The sequence below is a fragment of the Lepidochelys kempii genome, chromosome 4 (assembly GCF_965140285.1).
Source record: "Lepidochelys kempii isolate rLepKem1 chromosome 4, rLepKem1.hap1, whole genome shotgun sequence".
Taxonomy (NCBI): Eukaryota; Metazoa; Chordata; order Testudines; family Cheloniidae; genus Lepidochelys; species Lepidochelys kempii.
The window spans coordinates 128,375,416-128,395,350 of NC_136383.1; the positions used below are offsets into that span (position 1 = coordinate 128,375,416).

The 19,935-nt window shown below is 41.3% G+C and overlaps 1 protein-coding gene across 5 annotated transcripts in view; it reads right to left on the bottom strand.

Annotated features, from left to right (window-relative positions):
- Window positions 1-1,843: 1,843 nt before the first annotated feature.
- Window positions 1,844-19,935, bottom strand: part of KRCC1 (lysine rich coiled-coil 1) — a 43,043-nt gene continuing 24,951 nt past the window's right edge. For 2 of the 5 annotated variants that reach the window (XM_073342889.1, XM_073342891.2), the window contains exons 2-7: window positions 18,084-18,190; window positions 11,251-11,358; window positions 10,987-11,161; window positions 9,982-10,260; window positions 8,719-8,818; window positions 6,256-7,590 (exon numbers count right to left, since the gene is read on the bottom strand). In XM_073342889.1, coding sequence (XP_073198990.1) covers window positions 6,786-7,590; window positions 8,719-8,818; window positions 9,982-10,260; window positions 10,987-11,161; window positions 11,251-11,358; window positions 18,084-18,190 — 1,574 coding nt within the window. In that variant the 3' untranslated portion in view covers window positions 6,256-6,785. Of the gene's footprint in view, window positions 1,930-6,255; window positions 7,591-8,718; window positions 8,819-9,981; window positions 10,261-10,986; window positions 11,162-11,250; window positions 11,359-18,083; window positions 18,191-19,935 lie in introns of those variants that run through there. The other 3 variants (XR_012158772.1, XR_012158773.1, XM_073342890.1) reach the window with 3 other exon arrangements.

Genomic DNA, 19,935 nt, shown 5'->3' on the forward strand with positions numbered 1-19,935 from the left:
CCAGCCTACACAGAGATTTGAGATCAGGCACTAATCTTACATAGAGTGGCCCTGATCCGCCAATCTGATCCATGCTGGCAGATCTCACACTTGTGCAGTATCCTACGGACATCAGTCCATGTGAATCAGACTGCAGGATCGGGGCCAATCTGTGGTCACCAATATTTACAGGAGTGTGAATCGAGGATGGAGTCATCTATCTACTGTAAATATACCAGGCATTCTAAGATTAAAGCATGGACGAAGGCCTCTCCAGCACTGCTTCTGCAACCACGATGAAGGTTGTGGCTGATATCAGCAGGATGTGGAGAGATAGGGAGGAAGCCTTCATTCTGAATATCCTTGACTTTGGCTATATTCACTCAGAACTATAATGTTAATTTAACAGGTTTCTTTTGCGTTTATTTTTTAAATGCTCGTGCAGAGCATTAGCCCCTTGTAAATGCATTCAAAGGACACACATACAGATTAGAATGGCAATAGAATCAGTCTGATTATATATGACTGTATGAGCCATCATTTGTACTGTGTATCAGAACAACAGGAAGAGTAATGTACTTTATACAGCTAGTCACCAAAACCCAATACAAATACACTTCTCTGTGTGTATCAGATTGAAACAAACATTATCAGAGACCTGCAACCACCACACAATATGGGGTGGGAGGAGAGGGGGAAAATCAACAGACTTACCTTACCTCTGTAGGCAGGCACCAGCATTATTCAATGGTGAATGTGACAAGACAAGCCAGCTAGCATAGCACAGCAAGTGGTGGGAAGCTCATTTTCGTGGGCCCACTAGACAAATAAACACACATAGGAAAGAATGAGTGAGTTTAAGAAGTCATGTTTGCAGCATTTCACAACTATCCTTGATCTTATTAAGATCAGAATGTTCAAATTTTTTCAAATTCATTTTTAGGCACCTAAATAGGTGGCCTTTGATTTTCAGAAGTGCTGAGCATCCACAATTTCCAGTGAAGTCAACTGGAGCTGCACATGATCAGCACTTCTGAAAACCAAGACACTGATTTAGGCGCTTAAATTTTTACTTATTATTATTATTTAAACACAAGGGTTAGAACATTTGGGGCTCAGGTTATATTTCTCCTGTGATCCATCAAATGTAACACAGGCACATTCTGGATCATACTTGAGATGCATACATCTTGCTGTTGTGATCACATTGAACTACCCTAGCTCTGCACTTGTGGGAACTGCGGTAACACCAGAGCCCCACAATGTGAGCAAAGACATGTAAGTCATTTACCTGTGTAACAGTTGCTCTTTGTACGCAACAGGGTTACTGTATACAGCTTTATAAAAAGATGTTTGTTACAGTTATGCTACCACTGGTAGAACATATTATATTGTTAAATATATATGCCTCCATCCTGCCGTCTTTTGTGCCCTTCCATAAAACAGAACTAGTGGTTTCAATCCAGTTGCCAGTGGGATACGGGCAAGGCTAGAAGCAGTCCCTGCTACTAAATCATCACAGATATTAGAGTAAAATAATAGCTTAGGATAAAAGCTACAGCAGACCAAACAGTCATCATAAAGAAGATAGAGACTGGACATCAGCACAAAAGTATATCTGGATTTCTTATTCCCCACTGACATTAGCTTTCCTGTTTTGTCACATATGAAGAGAAGCAGGACAATGTGAAAGGGAAGAGCAGGAGGGGTTATGGCATCGTGACTACTTCTGCACCCAATACTGTACGTACCTGATGCTGTGCCAGCACCCACTGCTTACAGCCAAGCTGCACACTGTGTGCATGGCTTTGCACGTGTTAGCCTACATAACACTTTCGCCACATGAACGGCTGAGACAGCAGAGAGAGAGGAGTGTGGTTGATGTGTGTGGTCTGCCCAGAGCTCTCCTCTTTCCTTAGGATGAGAGATTGCTTTCTTTCATCTGCTAATCTAAAAAAGAGAGAGGCAGAGACAAAAAACATAGAGCAGCCAGTTAAAGATCTAGGGTGACATTCTCCCTCAGATTTGAGAGCCTGAATCTCATTTACAATAGAGCACTTTTACATCACTCTGGGAGTCAAAGCACCTTAAAATGATATACATGTAAACTATGCCCGCTTTAAGGCATATTACCTACATACCATGCCAGAGTGCATAAAGGGGCCTTAGCGTAAATGAGAATCATGCCCAAGAGTTTTCATCTAATAATTCAGAACTGTACTGAACGCTCTAGTTCATAAAACTGCATGACAGTGAATAATGGATATGGATTTCACAGACTAATGCATGGATCTTTATTCCTGATTTGGCCTTGTATGGCATATTACACCAAGAGAGAGACATGCGAAGATTATGCATCCCTATCCCTTAAATATTTAGGGCCTGATCCTGATCCAGGTGAACTCAGCAAAACTTCTATTGACTTCAAAGGGAGCAGGGTTGGGTATAAGGGCCTAATCTTTCAAGGTGCTGAGCAACCTTACCTCTCGTTGGAATAGTCCTGTACTCGGGTGAAGACTTCAGGCAGAATTGTAGTCACTCAGCACCTTGTGGGAGTGGGGCCTTAATGAGATAATGTGAATGAAGCCACAACCAGTTTGGCCGTATGTGGAGGGGATCGTGTATCAGGTGACTTGTTAAGCATACTGGTTAAAAATAGTGTTGAAGTTGAAAGCGGGCTAAGCAAGCACAGGAAAGCACTATGCATTCGCAGAAAGGCATGGTACAAGTTTCATGTCATGGGTCTGGCAATTACTTCAGTCCGGACACGCAATACTCCCTCTTTTCCCTCTTTAGAGAAGGCGGCATGTGTGTGCAGCAGAGAATTTCACATTCTAAGATCAGATCAGCAAGTTCACTTTGACTTGGGACACAAGTAGGGGAGCCCACATCTCCAGAGGTGAAAGAGTTGGCGCACGAAGCCCTACGTTTTCCAAAAGCGAGTAGTGATTCTGGGTGGCCAACTTGAGACACCTTAACAGAGCTTAATTTTGAGAGAGCAAGTCCTCAGCATTTTCTGAAAATCAGGGGGCCCTTTAAGAGATCTCTAAGCTTGACACCCCAAAATCACAAGTCGAGAATTTAGGCCTAAATTGCTGCTCCAATTTCTCACATGCAGCTCATCATGCATGAAACAGCAGCCTTATGTGCTTTTCCTGTAGCCTTCTGAAATTAAGACACTCTGCATTTATTGAAAATATATCATATGGTGTTTAGGCCCAACTTTTGATCTGACAAGAGTGATTGCTAAAATGAGTTCATTTTTCTTTTGAAGGTTGAACCCTCTTTAGAAGGAATAGTTCTGTTTGTTTTTAAGACTTTCTGTAGAAAGTGAAAAAAATTGTGGCATTTATGCTCATTTTTGGTCATCACTGTACATTTATATCTTTATTTATAGGCATTTTTATAAGCCTAACACTATAGTATCTGCACGCCTCACAAAAATTAATGGATTAATCCTCACAACACCATGAAACTATTATCAGCCCATTTTTACAAATGGGGAAACTAAGGCACAGAGAAATTAAGAGAGTTGCCCAAGGTCATACAGGAAGTCTGTGGAACAGCTGGGAAGATAACAGAGATCTCTTGAATCACAGCCGGATGCTTTCACCTCAGTATCTGATGGATAAACACATTTTTTAAACCAACAGTCACTAACTTTTAGAGGATCCGAATACAGATGGTGGGCTCCATTTAATGACTCGGAGGTTCAGGACATTTAGAATGATACGCTCCCCATTCTAAAGAGGTATTACGAAAAGCAACAGGGCATAAAATAAATGAGATATAGAGAAAACCCTAAACTAATTGACAACGATCATTTAGCTACTTCACTGCAATTTGGTCCCATTTTTAAAAATACTGCTAAGCATTTTACCACAGTAACATGAGTAATAGCACAAATGCTACTTACAAGAATTTTAGGAATGCTTAATTATCAAATTAATGTCTTATTCCAATATTTAAAACACTCTGAACATTTGTTCACCTGATATATTTTCATATCTATGGTAATATCCCTATGCAATTACACTAACCCAGAAATAAAAATAATATATTGTACTTTTATAATAAATTTGAACTACAGTTACAGGAGCTAGTTGAAGGGCATTGTATTCAGACCATATACTACATTTAAAATAGAATACCTCTTAATCTTCACTTTATAGAGATGCTGCTAGGAGAGATTTTAAAGGCCTAAATCCAGACTCAGCAAGGTAGGTTAAGTGCATGACTACGTTTAAGATGTGAATAGTCACAATGTACCTTGCTGAGCTGGGGGCATACAGGGTATATTCAGAAGTTCACATTTATCTTTAAAAACTGTACCCTGTACAGCTTTCAGACGACATCATTCGGCTACATATTCTATTTCACAGTCAACCAGACTTTTCTCCTGCTTTTGAAAGTGCAGGAGAAAGGTCCTATTTAGTCATAACCTTTTTCAAACATATCTGTAATGGATATCACAACGGATATTTTAATGTACCACATACCAGGGAGAAAAAGACAGGTGGGCACAGGAAATTCTAAAATCCTCCCTTAAGATACACACTCGTTGCACTCACACAGCACATTTTAGCTGAAGATCACTACACTCTTTACAAACAGTATAGCTTACAATCCCTCTCTTACAGGTAATTATTATTATACCTAATTTATGGATGGAGAAACTGAAGCACAAGGTGAAGTGACTTCGGCAAGGTCATGTGGCAAGCCAGTGGAAGAACTGGGAATGGAGTCCAGGAGTCCTGATTCCCAGTCCCTCATTCTAACCGTTAGATTATCCTGTCTCACACTGAGCCTAGATTCAAGCAGTCTTAGTGCAACAATGAAGTTCACAGTTAAGACTGAAAATCTGCCCATAGCTCATTCTTATTGTGCTGATACACAGCAGTTGTCTGTTTAAAGACCCTCACAATATACAAATTTAGAAAAGAACGTGTTACAGATTAAGTCCCCGATTCTGCAGTCGCATCTGTGCAGATAGAGCCTTGAGCCTGCATGGAGCACCACAGACTTGAATAGGTCTCCATGCAGATCTGATTGTAGAATCGGGGCCTTCATCTGTGCCTCAACTCAAAATTCCCATGCTTCTGTGGTTTCAATTAGATTAATAACCTAAAATTGGCACACTTTCCTTTAGTTATCAACAGTATCTAGATGCTTTGGCAACTAGGGAGGAAAAAAGTGTATGATAGTTGACAGTTAAAAACAGTATATATAGTAAACATGTACTCGCAATACATGGTAAGTATTTTTTTTAAATGGGCTTGGTAAGTGTTTTAAAAATGGACTGTCGTATAAATACCTATTGACACAAATTTGCAAATACAGGCAAATAAATATTTGGAAAAAATATGAACCACATTATTTATATAATATGAATGGCTAGAAAATTATAACCTCTCAATATAAAATAGAGGTCCATATCACATATGCTGGATGAGAACGTTTGATAAGTAGCATGTGCAGCATTTACATGACAGACCAATCTCTCTTTTGGTGAGTAGAACAGCATTTTAGAGTCAATTTAACACTCCTAAGGTGAAAGAATGACAGCAAGGGAAACTCCTATCCTCCTTTAGCCAAAGACCTTAGACATCACAGGCCAGTGATTTTCAACCTTTCTTTGTTGTTGTATGGATCCCTAAAAATGTCAATTGAAGGTGCGGACCCCTTTGGAAATCTTAGACATAGCCTGCAGACCCCCAGGGGTCCGTGGACCACAGATTGAAAACCACTGCCATTTGCAGGCACTGTGCATTATCCCCCCAACTCCTTTGCTAATGTGACTCAACCCTGCCATAGAAGGACCATCTGTAAGGGTGCAAAGGTAACCCTGCCATAGAAGGACCATCTGTAAGGGTGCAAAGGTAGTTCCAGTCTCAATGGCCCATTAAGCCCAGGACCTGAGAGTAGCACAAAGGCAGCCTGAGAACACCAACTCATTTCATGTACTATAGGACACCAAATATTACATTAGTTCTCTATCAAAAGGATCTAGTTTCATATTGTGAATGAAGAGCTAGTAAAATTTTATTTCTAACCCTCCCCCCAACAAAGTTGTTCTTTTATTTTTCAAGCATTGTTTGTTTGTTTTTCAAATCAAGCTCTATTCCACCACTGATAGTTGCAGATTTTAAGTAAATTATCTTGAATCAGAGTGGCAATTACCAACTGAAATTGATTTTGCATATGGTACTTTATCAGTATTTTCTAAACTAAAAATTTGGATCACAGCTATGAGAAAAATATACTGGACAACATATGTCTGACAATCAGTTACATGTTTAATAGACTCTCTTTTCACTCAGAACTGAGGGAAAAATAACAGTTGTAAATAATTGGAACCAAAAAACCTAAATATTTTTCACATTCCCCTTAAAAGCCTTTAGTGAAACTGGAACAGGGAGGGTTGGGAATACTGTGTACTTATTTATTTTACAAGATTCTGTATACTAATGGAAGAATAATCAAATTCTCCACATTAATGCCAGTAATATGATTTGGAAGAGACAATTCACTGTGATAAAACTCCAAAAGGAATGGTATAGCTACTGACCCATATTTGAAGTACATTCCAGAACAGATTATAGGCTTTCAATTCATGTTGTTGTAGGACTGTTGTGTGTATGAGATTATTAAAAGCTGATTCATACCTACTACCCAATACTTTCAGAAGTCAGGCTTTTTCTTGCTTCCACAGAGTGGGACAAAAATTATTGAGTCATAACATAGTACACCATGGTTAAGAGAGACTACAAAAAATACCGACTTCATAAAGTTAATCAAAACCTCTATTAGAATCCCAGGATAGATTCATCCCAAAGTATCTCTTCTTCTGTTTTGCCATCAGGCTGTAGTTTCCTTTTATCCTTTTTGTGCTTTCTACTCTCTTTCTCAGTGGGTATTTCTTTAATTCTTTTGTCTTTACTGTGCTTTGATTTTTTCTCGTGAGTTGAATCTAGATCAATCTTTCTTCGCTTTTGCATTTCTCTGTCCTTTCCAGAATCTGTGTCTTCACTGTTTTCCTTTCTCTTCTGCTTTGTGGCTTCTTTGTTGTGTTTCTCTTCTCCTTCCCCAGTATGTCTTTCCCCGTCTTCATGCTTCCTTCGAAGCTTTCGGCCTTTCCTATAGGAGTGGGTGCTATTATCAGAAGAGATGTGTTTGTAGCAGTCACTGGATTCTGCAGATGATACGCCATAGCTGTCATCTTTGAAAGAGGTCACCTGAGATGTTTGCATTTCTGAATAATATTCCTTGCTGTCATGACATTTAGCCATGTTTTCTAGTCTTAGCCTATTCTCATGAGCTGGTAACCAGCACAGAGATCTGTTTTCAACAGCATGTGATGACATGTATGTTTCTGAGAAGAGGATGGAATGCTGTCCTTGTTCAAATGTAACATTGGAAGATACAATATTATCAGAATCATTTACAGCTTCTAACTCATAGTTTACAAACTCTTCCTCCTCTGCTTTTCTGAAATATGTTTTTGGTTCCAGTCCTCTAGCTTTTTGCACTTTAATGTAATCTTCTAATTCATCTTGAAAGGAGTCATATGTTTTCTTTGAATTCTTTATGAGGTTGACAACCATGGTTTCTCTGCAAGAATCAGATATAAAATCTTAGTTACTAAAACGAATCTACTTTTTGGCCTGTTTCCTTCTTGAACTATGGTAGAATGTCAGGTAAAGACTTTTATGTCTTCCTGGTTTAGATGTGGCATGTTACATAGTACATTTACACCTAAGCGGAGAAGATGCCTTGAAAAGCACACACAAGTGCTAAGTATTATTATGACCAGCAGTTTTGTCTTGTTTTTTAAAAAGATGCGACTAGGGGAAAGGAAAGGAAAAAAAGGTTGGGGGGGGGGCGGGAGAGAAGGGGGGAAAAAAACATCCTGTCTTCCCAGCTTTCTGTGGTACAGAATCCAGATAGTAAAGTATTATACCATTTGTGAATGTAGAGAGAGATTAAAGCCACAAACTGTTAAACTAGCTGGACACAGAGATTTAAAGACTTTCCTCTATCTAGATTGTAAATAAACTAGTTTACTATATTATTTATATAGGTTGTTTAATATTAACAGGGTCTGTTTCCAACAGGTGTTGGGTGTGCAGCAACTTTCATGGAGGCCAATGAGAGTTGCAGGCTCTCCACACTGTTTGGGATCAGGTCCTAAATCGTCACGGCAATGGTAACCTTACATTACAGGCCATTCCCTCCAACGGTGATTGAGCACAGAAGGCTCCATACCGAAGTATGTGGTGCTGCCTCCATCTGGCAAAATTAGTAAGGAAAAACTGTGCAGGCCTTTTCCGCAGGCAAGGAACATCCAGAATTGAGTGTGTGTGTGAGAGAGAAAGCTCCGTGAGCTGATCTGGGGAGTGGGGAAGGGAGGGAGATGATGTTATCATCCAGTGGTAGACACATTTTTGATCTGAGTGTGATTTTTAAATTGTTGGTGTCTATTTAAGTCAGCAGAATAAACGTGCAACGTCAAAGCCAATTAACAGAGCAGCCACCAGAGGCTGCGGCACAAGATGGGCACCCCCTCCAATCCTTCTACTCTTTAACAGAAACTTGAACCAGCAGTGCAGTGGTGCAGCCAGAGATGTACAGTAAAAACATAAAAACGGCCATACTGGGTCAGACCAAAGGTCCAGCTAGCCCAGTCTCCTGTCTTCTGACAGTGGCCAATGCAAGTTGCCCCAGTGACAAAAGACTTACTTAATCTGATGTTTATTTCCTTGCATATGGGACTGGTACATTTCTATAGACGTAAGAGTGATGTTACATATAGGACATATGTAGTTACCAACTCCAACTGCTGAAAGAACAGAGTTGCAGGTTAAAGAGATTGCAAACAAACAACAAAACACAAAGCACATTTTGTCTACTCCCTTAAGCAACTGCCATTTTATAGAGACAGCGTCCTCCTAAAATCTTCTACAGACAGATGCAAAGTTTCTGCAGTAAACAGATTTTGTTTTGTTCCAGTCACATGAGAATTTGGGTCTGTGATAGTAAACCTTAAAGCATATAGTATATTATGGGCATGATCTAAATAATGAGATTATTATTTATGGACATTGATAATGAGCTCTCCGTCTATGATATTTCTAGAGGGTCTATTACCTTGATACCCAAGTGCTGACAAGAAGGATAACTGTGCTGGAAATTGAAGTATTACTGTAAATACACAGTGTGGATAAAGTATAAAGCATTCACAATATAAACCGGACCATCCAGTCTAAATACAGTAGTATTAGCTTAGACAAGGGCATCTCCTGAGTAGAGAATGCTGGATGATGCCTAGAGAAATTTCAACATGGTACATAACGGATGTAACACATGTAGCCTCAAGTGAATACATGGTAAGATGTGAGAAGGAAAGGCTTGTGCTTTACTAAGTCACGTCATTCCCACCCCGCACCGCCCTTTAGAAGCTGAAGCATCAATATTTCCAAACACAGCAAAATCAGTAAATAAATGCCCCACCTCAAAAGCCAACAACCTTATCTATCAGACAAATTCAGCAAATACACCCAATCCCAACAGGCTATTGTTTGGCATCAAAGTGTATTCCTCGAGTTTATTTATGATCAACAGCCTGATTCATCTAATGAGATCTGAAATATATAAACAGCAACATTTGAATACGGAGTCAGATCCAGATCTTGAGTTCTAGTATAGGAAGGGTTGGCAGTTCACTGAGGGCCAGATCTGGTTCCCATTAAAGTCAATGAGAGTTTTGCTGCCAAAGTTCAATGAGAACTGGATTTGGATCTCAGGGCCATCTGGAAATATTTTCCAAAGCAAAGGTGTTCAGAGACCATAAAATCTAACAGTGACAGCGCAAAGGGAAAGGTGAAAACAAACTGAGTCCAAAACAGAAGAATGAGCCCTCACTTCCTTGCACAAATCAGGCACCATCCAACACCCAGCTATAATCAGTGAAGACCCTGGAATAATTCCCCATAGCTCACTTACCATTTGCACTGGATTCCGCAGGAACAGCTTCCTCTCCCATCTCCTCCATCATCTTCTTCCGTGCTTCGTTCCTTTTGTGCTTCTTGCCAACATAATGTTGATGGGCCATCAATGGATTATTGAAGGGAGCTGAGCAGAGCTTGCAGTACTTGTCTGGATCATTTAAATCCAAAGCAATGCTAGAGGATGACGTGGACTCTTCAACATTCAGCTCCTGGGGGAGCTTCTCAGCTGAGGGCTGCTGGAGTGCCAGAGATGTAGAAGGCCCAGCGGGGGAACCTGTTAACAGCACAACAAAGGAAAGTCTGGAACAGTTCTTTAGAACCAAGTATTGAACTACTGGAGTTGAAAAGGGAGAGCAGCAGAATGGCAACCCTGGGGCCTCCAGACAACACTGTTCAAGAGAGAAAATAATCCTCAGTCTCTCTCATCTCACAGAGGAGAATGGGCTCACCAGGCACGTGAGCTTCTGTCACCACCAAGTCACCTTCTTCCAGCTCCTGCAGGTATACTGAGTGCGTGGCACGAGAACACGAAAGATACTTTAGGTTTCAACCCTAGGACTTGCACAAGATGCTAGTCTCAGTTGTGAGATTTTCTTAATAATCAGTAATACTAATTTAGCAATTAGTATCATGCCTGCTAAGGGCTGCAATCAACCCTCACAATACCCCAAGAGTAGAAGTGGTGTTAGTTGCATTTCAGATGGAAAAATGGAGACATTTGCTTACAGCCACAGTCAGTGGTAGAGGAGGGATTATAACGCAAGGGTCCCTGACTCCCAGTCCTTTGCTATGGACTTGCTGACTCTGATTAAGCAACAGTGTCTTCATTCTTTCACTTGATGGTTGCATCTTGAGTTGTCATACCTTCTGCCACACTTCAATAAAAGCACAGTGAAGTAGTAGTGCTGGGAAGATGGTCAATGCTTCACTTTATCTGTTTCAGAGAAGTGACAATAAAATACATGCACCACGTAGGACACAAAGCCCATTTAGTTCTCACCTGTTTGTGGTTGAGTGTTCTGTGCAGGCACTTGAGGTTGGTCTCCTGATAATTGCTTCAGCTTTTTGGCATGTATTTTTCCCAGGTAATGAGACTGAGCAACAACTGGAGAAGTAAAAATCATGTTGCAAAGATTACAATATTTGTTTTTGTCCACTACTCCACTCCCATCCACCTGAAACCAAAGACAAGCTCAGTTACAAGGGTTCAACAACAAAGAGCTCATTTAACATCTTAGCCAGAGATCTGAAGAGGAAATGTTACCTGAAAGTTCACATGATCTGGTCTCTTCTGTTTGCCAGGCTCTTGTCCGTCATCTTGTTCACTGCGCATTTGGAAATAAAGGCGAACTTTCTGAGCATGCTTTTTGCCCTGGAAAGAGAAAAATTATTCCTACTCCATTAACAAGGACCCATGTGTTGATTTACCCAGAAATTAAGATTTGCTTTGTCAAAATCTGAGAATCCCCCTGTTCATTCCCTTCCTTCATGGTACACAGAGAGAACAGGAAGCTCTGCACTGCCCTCAGCACACTCATAACACTTGTAGCTCTGCATTAAGACAATGACTATAATCTAAATCTCATGCTTCTAGGCTTCAGCTGGTTATCTGAAGGGGTCAGGAAGGAATCCTCCTCCCCTTCATCCCTGTATCACAATTGGCCAGACGTATTCTGGGTTGGGGGCTTTTTTTTGTTTGTTTTGTGTTCCTCTGAAGCATGAGGGATGGGCCACAGCTGGAGACAAGACACCAATACTCTGAGGTGGTTCAGATAATCCCCTTAGATGTTTGGCGGGTAGGTCTTGTTCACACGCTCAGGATCAAACTGGTTGCCAGATCTGTCAGATAATCGTAATAAACGTACTGGTCCATTACTAGATGGAAATGGTAGAATTATCAATAATGATGCAGAAAAGACTGAAACATCCCATAAATATCGGTTCCATATTTGGGAAAAAACAGATGATGTAGTCATATCATACAATAACACTTGTTCCATTCCACTAGTATCTCAGGAGGATGTCGAACAGCAGCTTCTAAAGCCAGACATTTTTAAATCAGCAGGCTCAGATACCTTGCATCTAAGAGTTTTAGAAGAGCTCGCTGAGGAGCTCACTGAACTGTTAGTGTTGATTTTTAATAATTCTTGGAACACTGAGGAAGAAGTTCCAGAAGAAAGCAAATACTGGGTCAATATTTAAAAAGAGAAAATGCGATAACCTAGGTAATTACAGGCCGGTCAATCTGACACTGATCCCTGGCAAGATAATGGAGCTATTCATATGGGACTCTATTAATAAAGAATTACCGGAGGGTAAATAATTAATGCCAACCAACATAGTGTTATGGAAAGTACATACTGTAAAACTAACTAACTTTTTTAGATGAGATTACAAATTTGGCTGATAAAGATAATAATGTTTATAGACTTCTACAACATTTTGATTAAAAAACTAGAATATAAAATTAACATGGCACTTATTAAACAGGTTAAAAGCTAGCTAACTGATAGGTCTCAACATGTAATTGTAAGTGAGGCATCAACATACAGGCATTGGTTCGCTGATTCATGCTATTTAATATTTTTATCAATGATCCGGAAGAGAACATAAAATAACTGCTGATAAAATTTGCAGATGACAACGATTTGGTGAGCGGTGAATGAAGAAGAGAATAGGTCACTGAAATAGAGCAATCTGGATTGCTTGGTAAAGTGGATGCAAGAAAACAATATGCATTTTAATCTGACAAATGTAAATGTATACATTTAAGAACAAAGAATGCAGGCCATACTTATAGGATGGGGGACTATCCTGGGAAGCAGTGACTCTGAAAAAGACTTGGGGATCATGGTGGATAATCAGATGAATGTGAGTCCCAGTGTGATGCTGTGGCCAAAAAGGCTGACATGATCCTTGGATGCATAAACAGGGGACCCTAAAGTAGGAGCAGAGATGTTGTTTTACCTCTGTACTGGCACGGGTGCAATCACAGCTGAAATACTTTATCTGCTGCTGGGTTCACAATTCAAGAAGAATATTGATAAATTGTAGAGTTCAGAGAAGAGCCATGAGAATGATTAAAGGATTAGATGACATGCCTTACAGTGATAAGCTAAATATCATAAGCTCCTTGTGTCTAACAGAGAGAAGTTTAAGGGGTGACTTGATCACTGTCTAGAAGTATCTACATGGGGAACAAATATTTGACAATTTGCTCTTCAATCTAGCAGAGAAAAGTATAACATGATCCATTGGCTGGAAGTTGAAGCTAGACAAATTAAGACTGAAAATAAATTTTTAACAGTGAGGGTAATTAACCATTGGAACAATTTATCAAGAGTTGTGGTGGATTATCCACCACTGGCAGTTTTTAAATCAAGATTGGATGTTTTTCTAAAAGATCTGCTCTAGGAATTATTTTAAGGAAGTTTATGGGGTGTGTTATACAGGAAGTCAGACTAGATGGTCACAGTGGTCCCTCCAGACTTTGTAATCTATGAATCTGTCTGTGGTTGGGAAGGATTTTTTCCCCAGGTAGACTGGCAGGGACCTTTGTGGGTTTTTACCTTCTTCTGCATCATGGGGCCTGGTTCTCCTGGTAGGATCTTCTGGGCATATCACAACTAATCAATTCCGTTATTGCATTGGTCATGTCACCTCAGTCGCTCCTGTTCTCTGCTTAGGGCACATAACTGTTTAGTCTCCTGAGGACTGAAATGCTTTGGTCTAAACCAAGTTATTGGGCTCAATATAGGAGTCAGACTAGATGATCTAATGGTCCTTTCTGGCCTTAAACTCTATGAAACTATGAAAAGCTGCTTTCATACTTACAGATTGTATTGATATAGCAAGAGAGCCACAACTGTATAAAGACTGTATAATAATATTTATTAATCATAGAATCATAGGACTGGAAGGGACCTCAAGAGGTCATGTAGTCCTAGTCCTGCCATGAGTGCAGGGAACAAGTATTATCTAGACCAGAGGTTCTCAAAGCCGGTCCGCCGCTTGTTCAGGGAAAGCCCCTGGCGGGCCGGGCCGGTTTGTTTACCTGCCACATCAGCAGGTTTGGCCGACTGCAGCTCCCACTGGCAGCGGTTCGCCACTCCAGGCCAACGGGGGCTGCGGGAAGGGCAGCCAGCACATCCCTCGGCCCGCGTCACTTCCCACAGCCCCCATTGGCCTAGAGTGGCGAACCACAGCCAGTGGGAGCCACGATCGGCCGAACCTGCTGACGTGGCCGGTAAACAAACCGGCCCGGCCTGCCAGGGGCTCTCCCTGAATAAGCGGCGGACTGGCTTTGAGAACTACTGATCTAGACCATCCCTGACAGGTGTTTGCCTAACCTGCTGTCAAGGTTCCTTCCCCACTCTGAACTCTAGGGTACAGATGTGGGGACCTGCACGAAAACCTCCTAAGCTTACTTTTACCAGCTTAGCTTAAAACTTCCCCAAGGTACAAACTATTTTACCTTTTGCCCTTGGACTTTATCGCTGCTACCACCAAACGTCTAACCGGTATATTACTGGGAAAGAGCCCATTTGGAAACGTCTTTCCCCTCAAAATCCTCCCTTACCTTTACACCCCCTTTCCTGGGGAAGGCTTGATAAAAATCCTCACCAATTTGCATAGGTGAACACAGACCCAAACCCTTGGATCTTAAGAACAATGAAAAAGCATTCAGATTCTTAAAAGAAGAATTTTAACAGAAGTAAAAAGAATCACCTCTGTAAAATCAGGATGGTAAATACCTTACAGGGTAATCAGATTCAAAACACAGAGAATCCCTTTAGGCAAAACCTTAAATTACAAAAAGACACAAAAACAGGAATCTACATTCCATTCAGCACAGCTTATTTTCTCAGCCATTTAAAGGAATCAGAATCTAATGCATATCTAGCTAGATTACTTACTAAGTTCTAAAACTCCATTCCTGTTCTGTCTCTGGCAAAAGCATCACACAGACAGAGAGAGAGAGGGAGGCTTTGTTTCTCCCTCCCCCCCAGCTTTTGAAAGTATCTTGTCTCCTCATTGGTCATTTTGGTCAGGTGCCAGCGAGGTTATCCTAGCTTCTTAACCCTTTACAGGTGAAAGGGTTTTTCCTCTGGCCAGGAGGGATTTTAAAGGTGTTTACCCTTCTCTTTATATTTATGACACCTGCTCTTAAAAATCTTCAATGATGGAAATTCCACAACCTCCCTAGGCAATTTATCCCAGTGCTTAACCACCCTGACAGTCAGGAAGTTTTTCCTAATGTCCAACCTAAACCACCCTTGCTGCAATTTAAAGCCCATTGCTTCTTGTCCTATCCTCAGAGGTTAAGAAGAACATTTTTTCCTCCTCCTCCTTGTAACAACCTTTTAGGTACTTGAAAACTGTTATCAAGTCCCCTCTCAGTCTTCTCTTTTCCAGACTAAACAAACCCAATTTTTTCAATCCTCCCTCATAGGTCATGTTTTCTAGACCTTTAATAATTTCTGTTGATCTTCTCTGGACTTTCTCCAATTTGTCCACATCTTTCCTGAAATGTGGTGCCCAGAACTGGACACAATACTCCAGCAGAGGCCTAATCAGCACAGAGTAGAGTGTAAGAATTACTTCTCGTGTTTTGCTTACAACACTCCTGCTAATACATCCCAGAATGATGTTTTCTTTTTTTGCCACAGTGTAACACTGTTGACTCATATTTGGCTTATGGTCCACTATGATCTCCAGATCCCTTTCAGCAGTATTTCTTCCTAGGCAGTCATTTCCCATCTTCTGTGTGTGCAACGGATTGTTTCTTCTTAAATGGAGTACTTTGCATTTGTCCTTATTGAATTTCATCCTATTTATTTCAGACCATGTCTCCAGTTTGTCCAGATCATTTTGAATTTTAATCCTATCCTTCAAATTACTTGCAACCCCTCCCAGCTTGGTATCATCCGCAAACTTTATAAGTGTACTCTCTATGCCATTATCTAAATAATTGATAAAGATATTGAACAGAACCAGACCCACAACTGATCCCTGCGGGACCCCACTTGTTATGCACTTGCAGCTTGACTGTGAACCACTGATAACTACTCTCTGGGAGCAGTTTTCCAACCAGTTTTGCACCCACCTTATAGTAGCTCCATCAGGGTTGCATTTCCCTAGTTTGTTTACGAGAAAGTCATGTGAGACAGTATCTAAACTCAAGATATACCACATCTACCGCTCTCCCCCATCCACAAGGCTTGTTACCCTGTCAAAGAGAGCTATCAGGGTGGTTTGACACTATTTATTCTTGACAAATCCATGTCGACTGTTACTTATCACCTTACTTTCTTCTAGATGCTTGCAAATTGATTGCTTAATTATTTGCTCCATTATCTTTCTGGGTACAGAAGTTAAGTTAATCAATAATGCTAATATGTAGTGCTTTTATAGGGGTTTCTGTTCAAGGATCTAAAAGCAGTCTTTATAGTCACGAGTTAATCCTCACCTTAGTGAAACAACCATCCCTTCCATCTCTCTCTAACAGATGGAGACACTGAAGCCTGGACAGGCTAAGAAACATACACAAGATCTCAGAGAAAGTCTATTGCAGAATGAAGACGAGAACCCAGCTCTCCTGCTTCCCACTCTTGTGCCTTAACCACAAGGCCATTCTGCCTCCCAGTAGGAAGGATCCTACATTTTTCAGTTCCTTTTTAATTCTGGAGGTGCCATCTCATACCACACCCTATCCTGGTAAAACACAGCTGCACATATGTTCCAGGATATGGTAGTCACCTGTTGGCCAACATGTCATTTGCCTGCTCTGAGCGGATACTATCCAAACAGATGCCATGGCTTCAGAGGAGCAATCTCAGGCTGCCCATACAAAGCCACCAAAGAGAACGAGATCCTGCTACACACGAGTTTGATGCTGGCTAAAACATTGACTCAGAAAACACTACCAGTATGGAAAATAGCCTTTCCCCCTGTAATGGTGAAGTCATTAGGATATTATCTGCATCCTCAGTTGAGGTCAGATTCAACAAAGGGTATGTCTGCACCGCAAAAAACAAAATGGTGTGTTCTTAGCTCAGGTTAACTATCTGGGTTAAAACAACAGTGAAGACACAGCAACTCTGTTTTTAACTCAGGTTAGTAGCTCAAGTTCAACCTCAAGCTCCCCTAAAGGCTTTAAGTTGAGTTGCTAACTCAAGTGAAAAGCTGACTTGCCATGTCTTCATTGCTATTTTAACCCAAGTTAGCTAACCTGAGTTAAGAACGCACCTTTTTTTTTTTTCCAGTGAAGACATATCCCAAAAGAGAGAAACTCATGCTGAAGCCTGATCCCTATGAGATACTGAGTGTCTTTGACTCCAACTGAAGTGAACAAGAGTAAAGGGCACTCAGCACCTTGCTGGAGCAAGTCCTCAGTTTCTACTGTAGATAACAATAATGAACTCCCAAGGTAGCAGACATTCTGAACTTCTTTAACTTGTGAAGATTGAGAGTGAAGAGATTATATTGCTTTGGCTGAAACTGGAAGAAATACTAGTGCCTGGGAACCTCTGTACAGACAAAGGATCCCATGTAAAGGCAAAGTACACTTTATAACAAAAAAGTATTCACCCAAGATATTTATTAGTTCCAAGACTAAAAGCCTTCAGCATGATTTATAGTTCACTGTGTCCTATGTAATCTACTTAGAACAGGGATTCTCAAACTGGGGGTTGGGACCCTTCGGGGGTCGTGGGGGGGAGGGGGTGTGAGCTGTCAGCCTCCACCCCAAACCCCGCTTTGCCTCCAGCATTTATAATGGTGTTAAATATATTAAAAAGTGTTTTTAAATTTATAAGGGGGGGGGTCACACTCAGAGGCTTGCTATGTGAAAGGGGTCACCAGTACAAAAGTTTGAGAACCACTGACTTAGAACATGTGTACAACCCTTCAGCTGCGGTAACTGTAACTGATCCTGGTAGTCATAGTATGCAACTCTGGTCACCATCCAACCATCATGAGGAGTCTTGGATAAGTCACTACAAAAAGCCATAAGTGACCCATATGCAATGCAATTGTCATTGGAAAAAAAACAGGTAGCATTATGTAGGAGGATACTGACATACCCTTATGGCTTACCTCGTAATGTGAAATTCTTTGCGACTCAAACTGCAGCACAGCCCCGCACACTTTACAGAAGGTGTCTGTGAAAAGATCTTTTCTGGTCGCCTCGTCCAACGTACCACCTAAAATCAAAGGTTAAAGAGAGGAACAGTCAGTAGCTAGGACAAGAAAGATTTTCATTTCTTTACTTAAGAGACATACCAGCTGCTGTTGATGTTCACATATTTACATCCAATGCAATAGGATGAAACAAAGGTCCATTCACTGAATTGTGATGTATTAAAGCAAGAAATCACATAGAGCCTGGTTATGTTTTCAAAGGACTATTGCAAAGCTACCTAAACCATCTCACCCACAAAACTGCTGCTCTAGTGAATCATCAAGGTATTAGTTATAGAAAACCATAAGTGTACCTGGTCCTTATAAAAATAAAGAGACAGCAAAGATTCTGCCCCAAGGACTTAGAGTCCAGTTCAGATGGATTGGAAACTGTTTGAAAGGAATGGGATAGGAACAGGCCCTTAAATAGGACTGAAGTAGTACACAGGTCCTGTGCTAGCCCTCTGCACAGGAGTGAATTTCACCATGAGCGTGGGAAGGCTTGGCAAAAGAAGTGCGTTTTAAAGGACAGATTTGAAGGAAGATGAGAAAGTTGCTAGATACAACTAAGAGGAAGGCACTGAGGTCTCGTCAAAAAAAGTTGCACTCGTTTACCTTAAACTGGTTTTTAAATGGATTTACTTAAACTGGGGCAAACCCCTACATGAAGGCTTTTTTCAGTTTAAGAGTGGTTTGCTCTGGTTTAGTTTAACTCTGCTCCTGGTTGATTTAGGATGGCCTACACTTGAAAGTAAACTTGGATCAAGGTATGGTATGAATTTAAAGCACAGTAGCTGGTCCATGTGTGGACACTCTTGTCCCAGAATAAGAGCATTTTATTCTCACTTAGCTTAATCCAAGGTTGACTGTGCTTTAAATTCACACTTTCGCTTAATCCGAATTAATTTTCAAGTGTAGATAAATTCTTAAACTAACCCCAAAAAAGCCACTCTTAAAATAAAGGAAGAGCGTCCACATAGGGGTGTGCATTGGTTTAACTAAATGGGCTTAAATTCACACCTCAATTTAAACCCAGGCAACTTTCTTGTGTCAACAAGCCCTTGAAGGGCAACATGGAAGTGGAAGTGTAGTTAGGAGAGATGTTTGGGAAGAGGAGAGGAGGAAACGAGAGGAAAAACAGCCAGGCACTGAACTGGCAGGGCCTTGAAGATCCCGGTGAGGAGACTGAAGCAAAGAAGAAGAGCAAGTTTTAATGTCTCCACTAAGGGGGGCTCTTATAAAGGTTGGAGGAGGAAACAGCCCTTGGCGATTGGATTCACCAGTGGAACTGCAGCTCCCATTCAGAACAGGAAAGGAACATCCAGAGGAGCATGAGAAAGGAATGCGCCAGGTAATATGTCCAGGAGCACAGGGGATGAAAAGGACCATGTGGGTAGCCAGATGGCCTGTATGACCACAAATTATAGGGGAGGTGTCAGGTCTATGAGATGCTCTCCGTTAAGTGGTGGTCCACACTATGAAAAAGTTTGGGACCCCCTGGCTACCAATGTTTTATTGCTCTGAATCAGAGGTGGGCAAATTACGGCCAATGGGCCACATCCATCCCGTGGGACCATCCTGCTCAGCCCCTGAGCTCCCGGCAGGGGAGGCTTGCCCCCAGCCCCTCTCCCGCTGTCCCCCTTCCACCGCAGCCACGCTGCTGCACGGGCAGTGCAGCTTACACCCGCTCACCTCCCAGGCTTTCCAATAAGCCTGTCCTGCCGTTCTGAGTGGCAAGGTAAGGGGAGGGGGTGGGGGTTAGATAAGG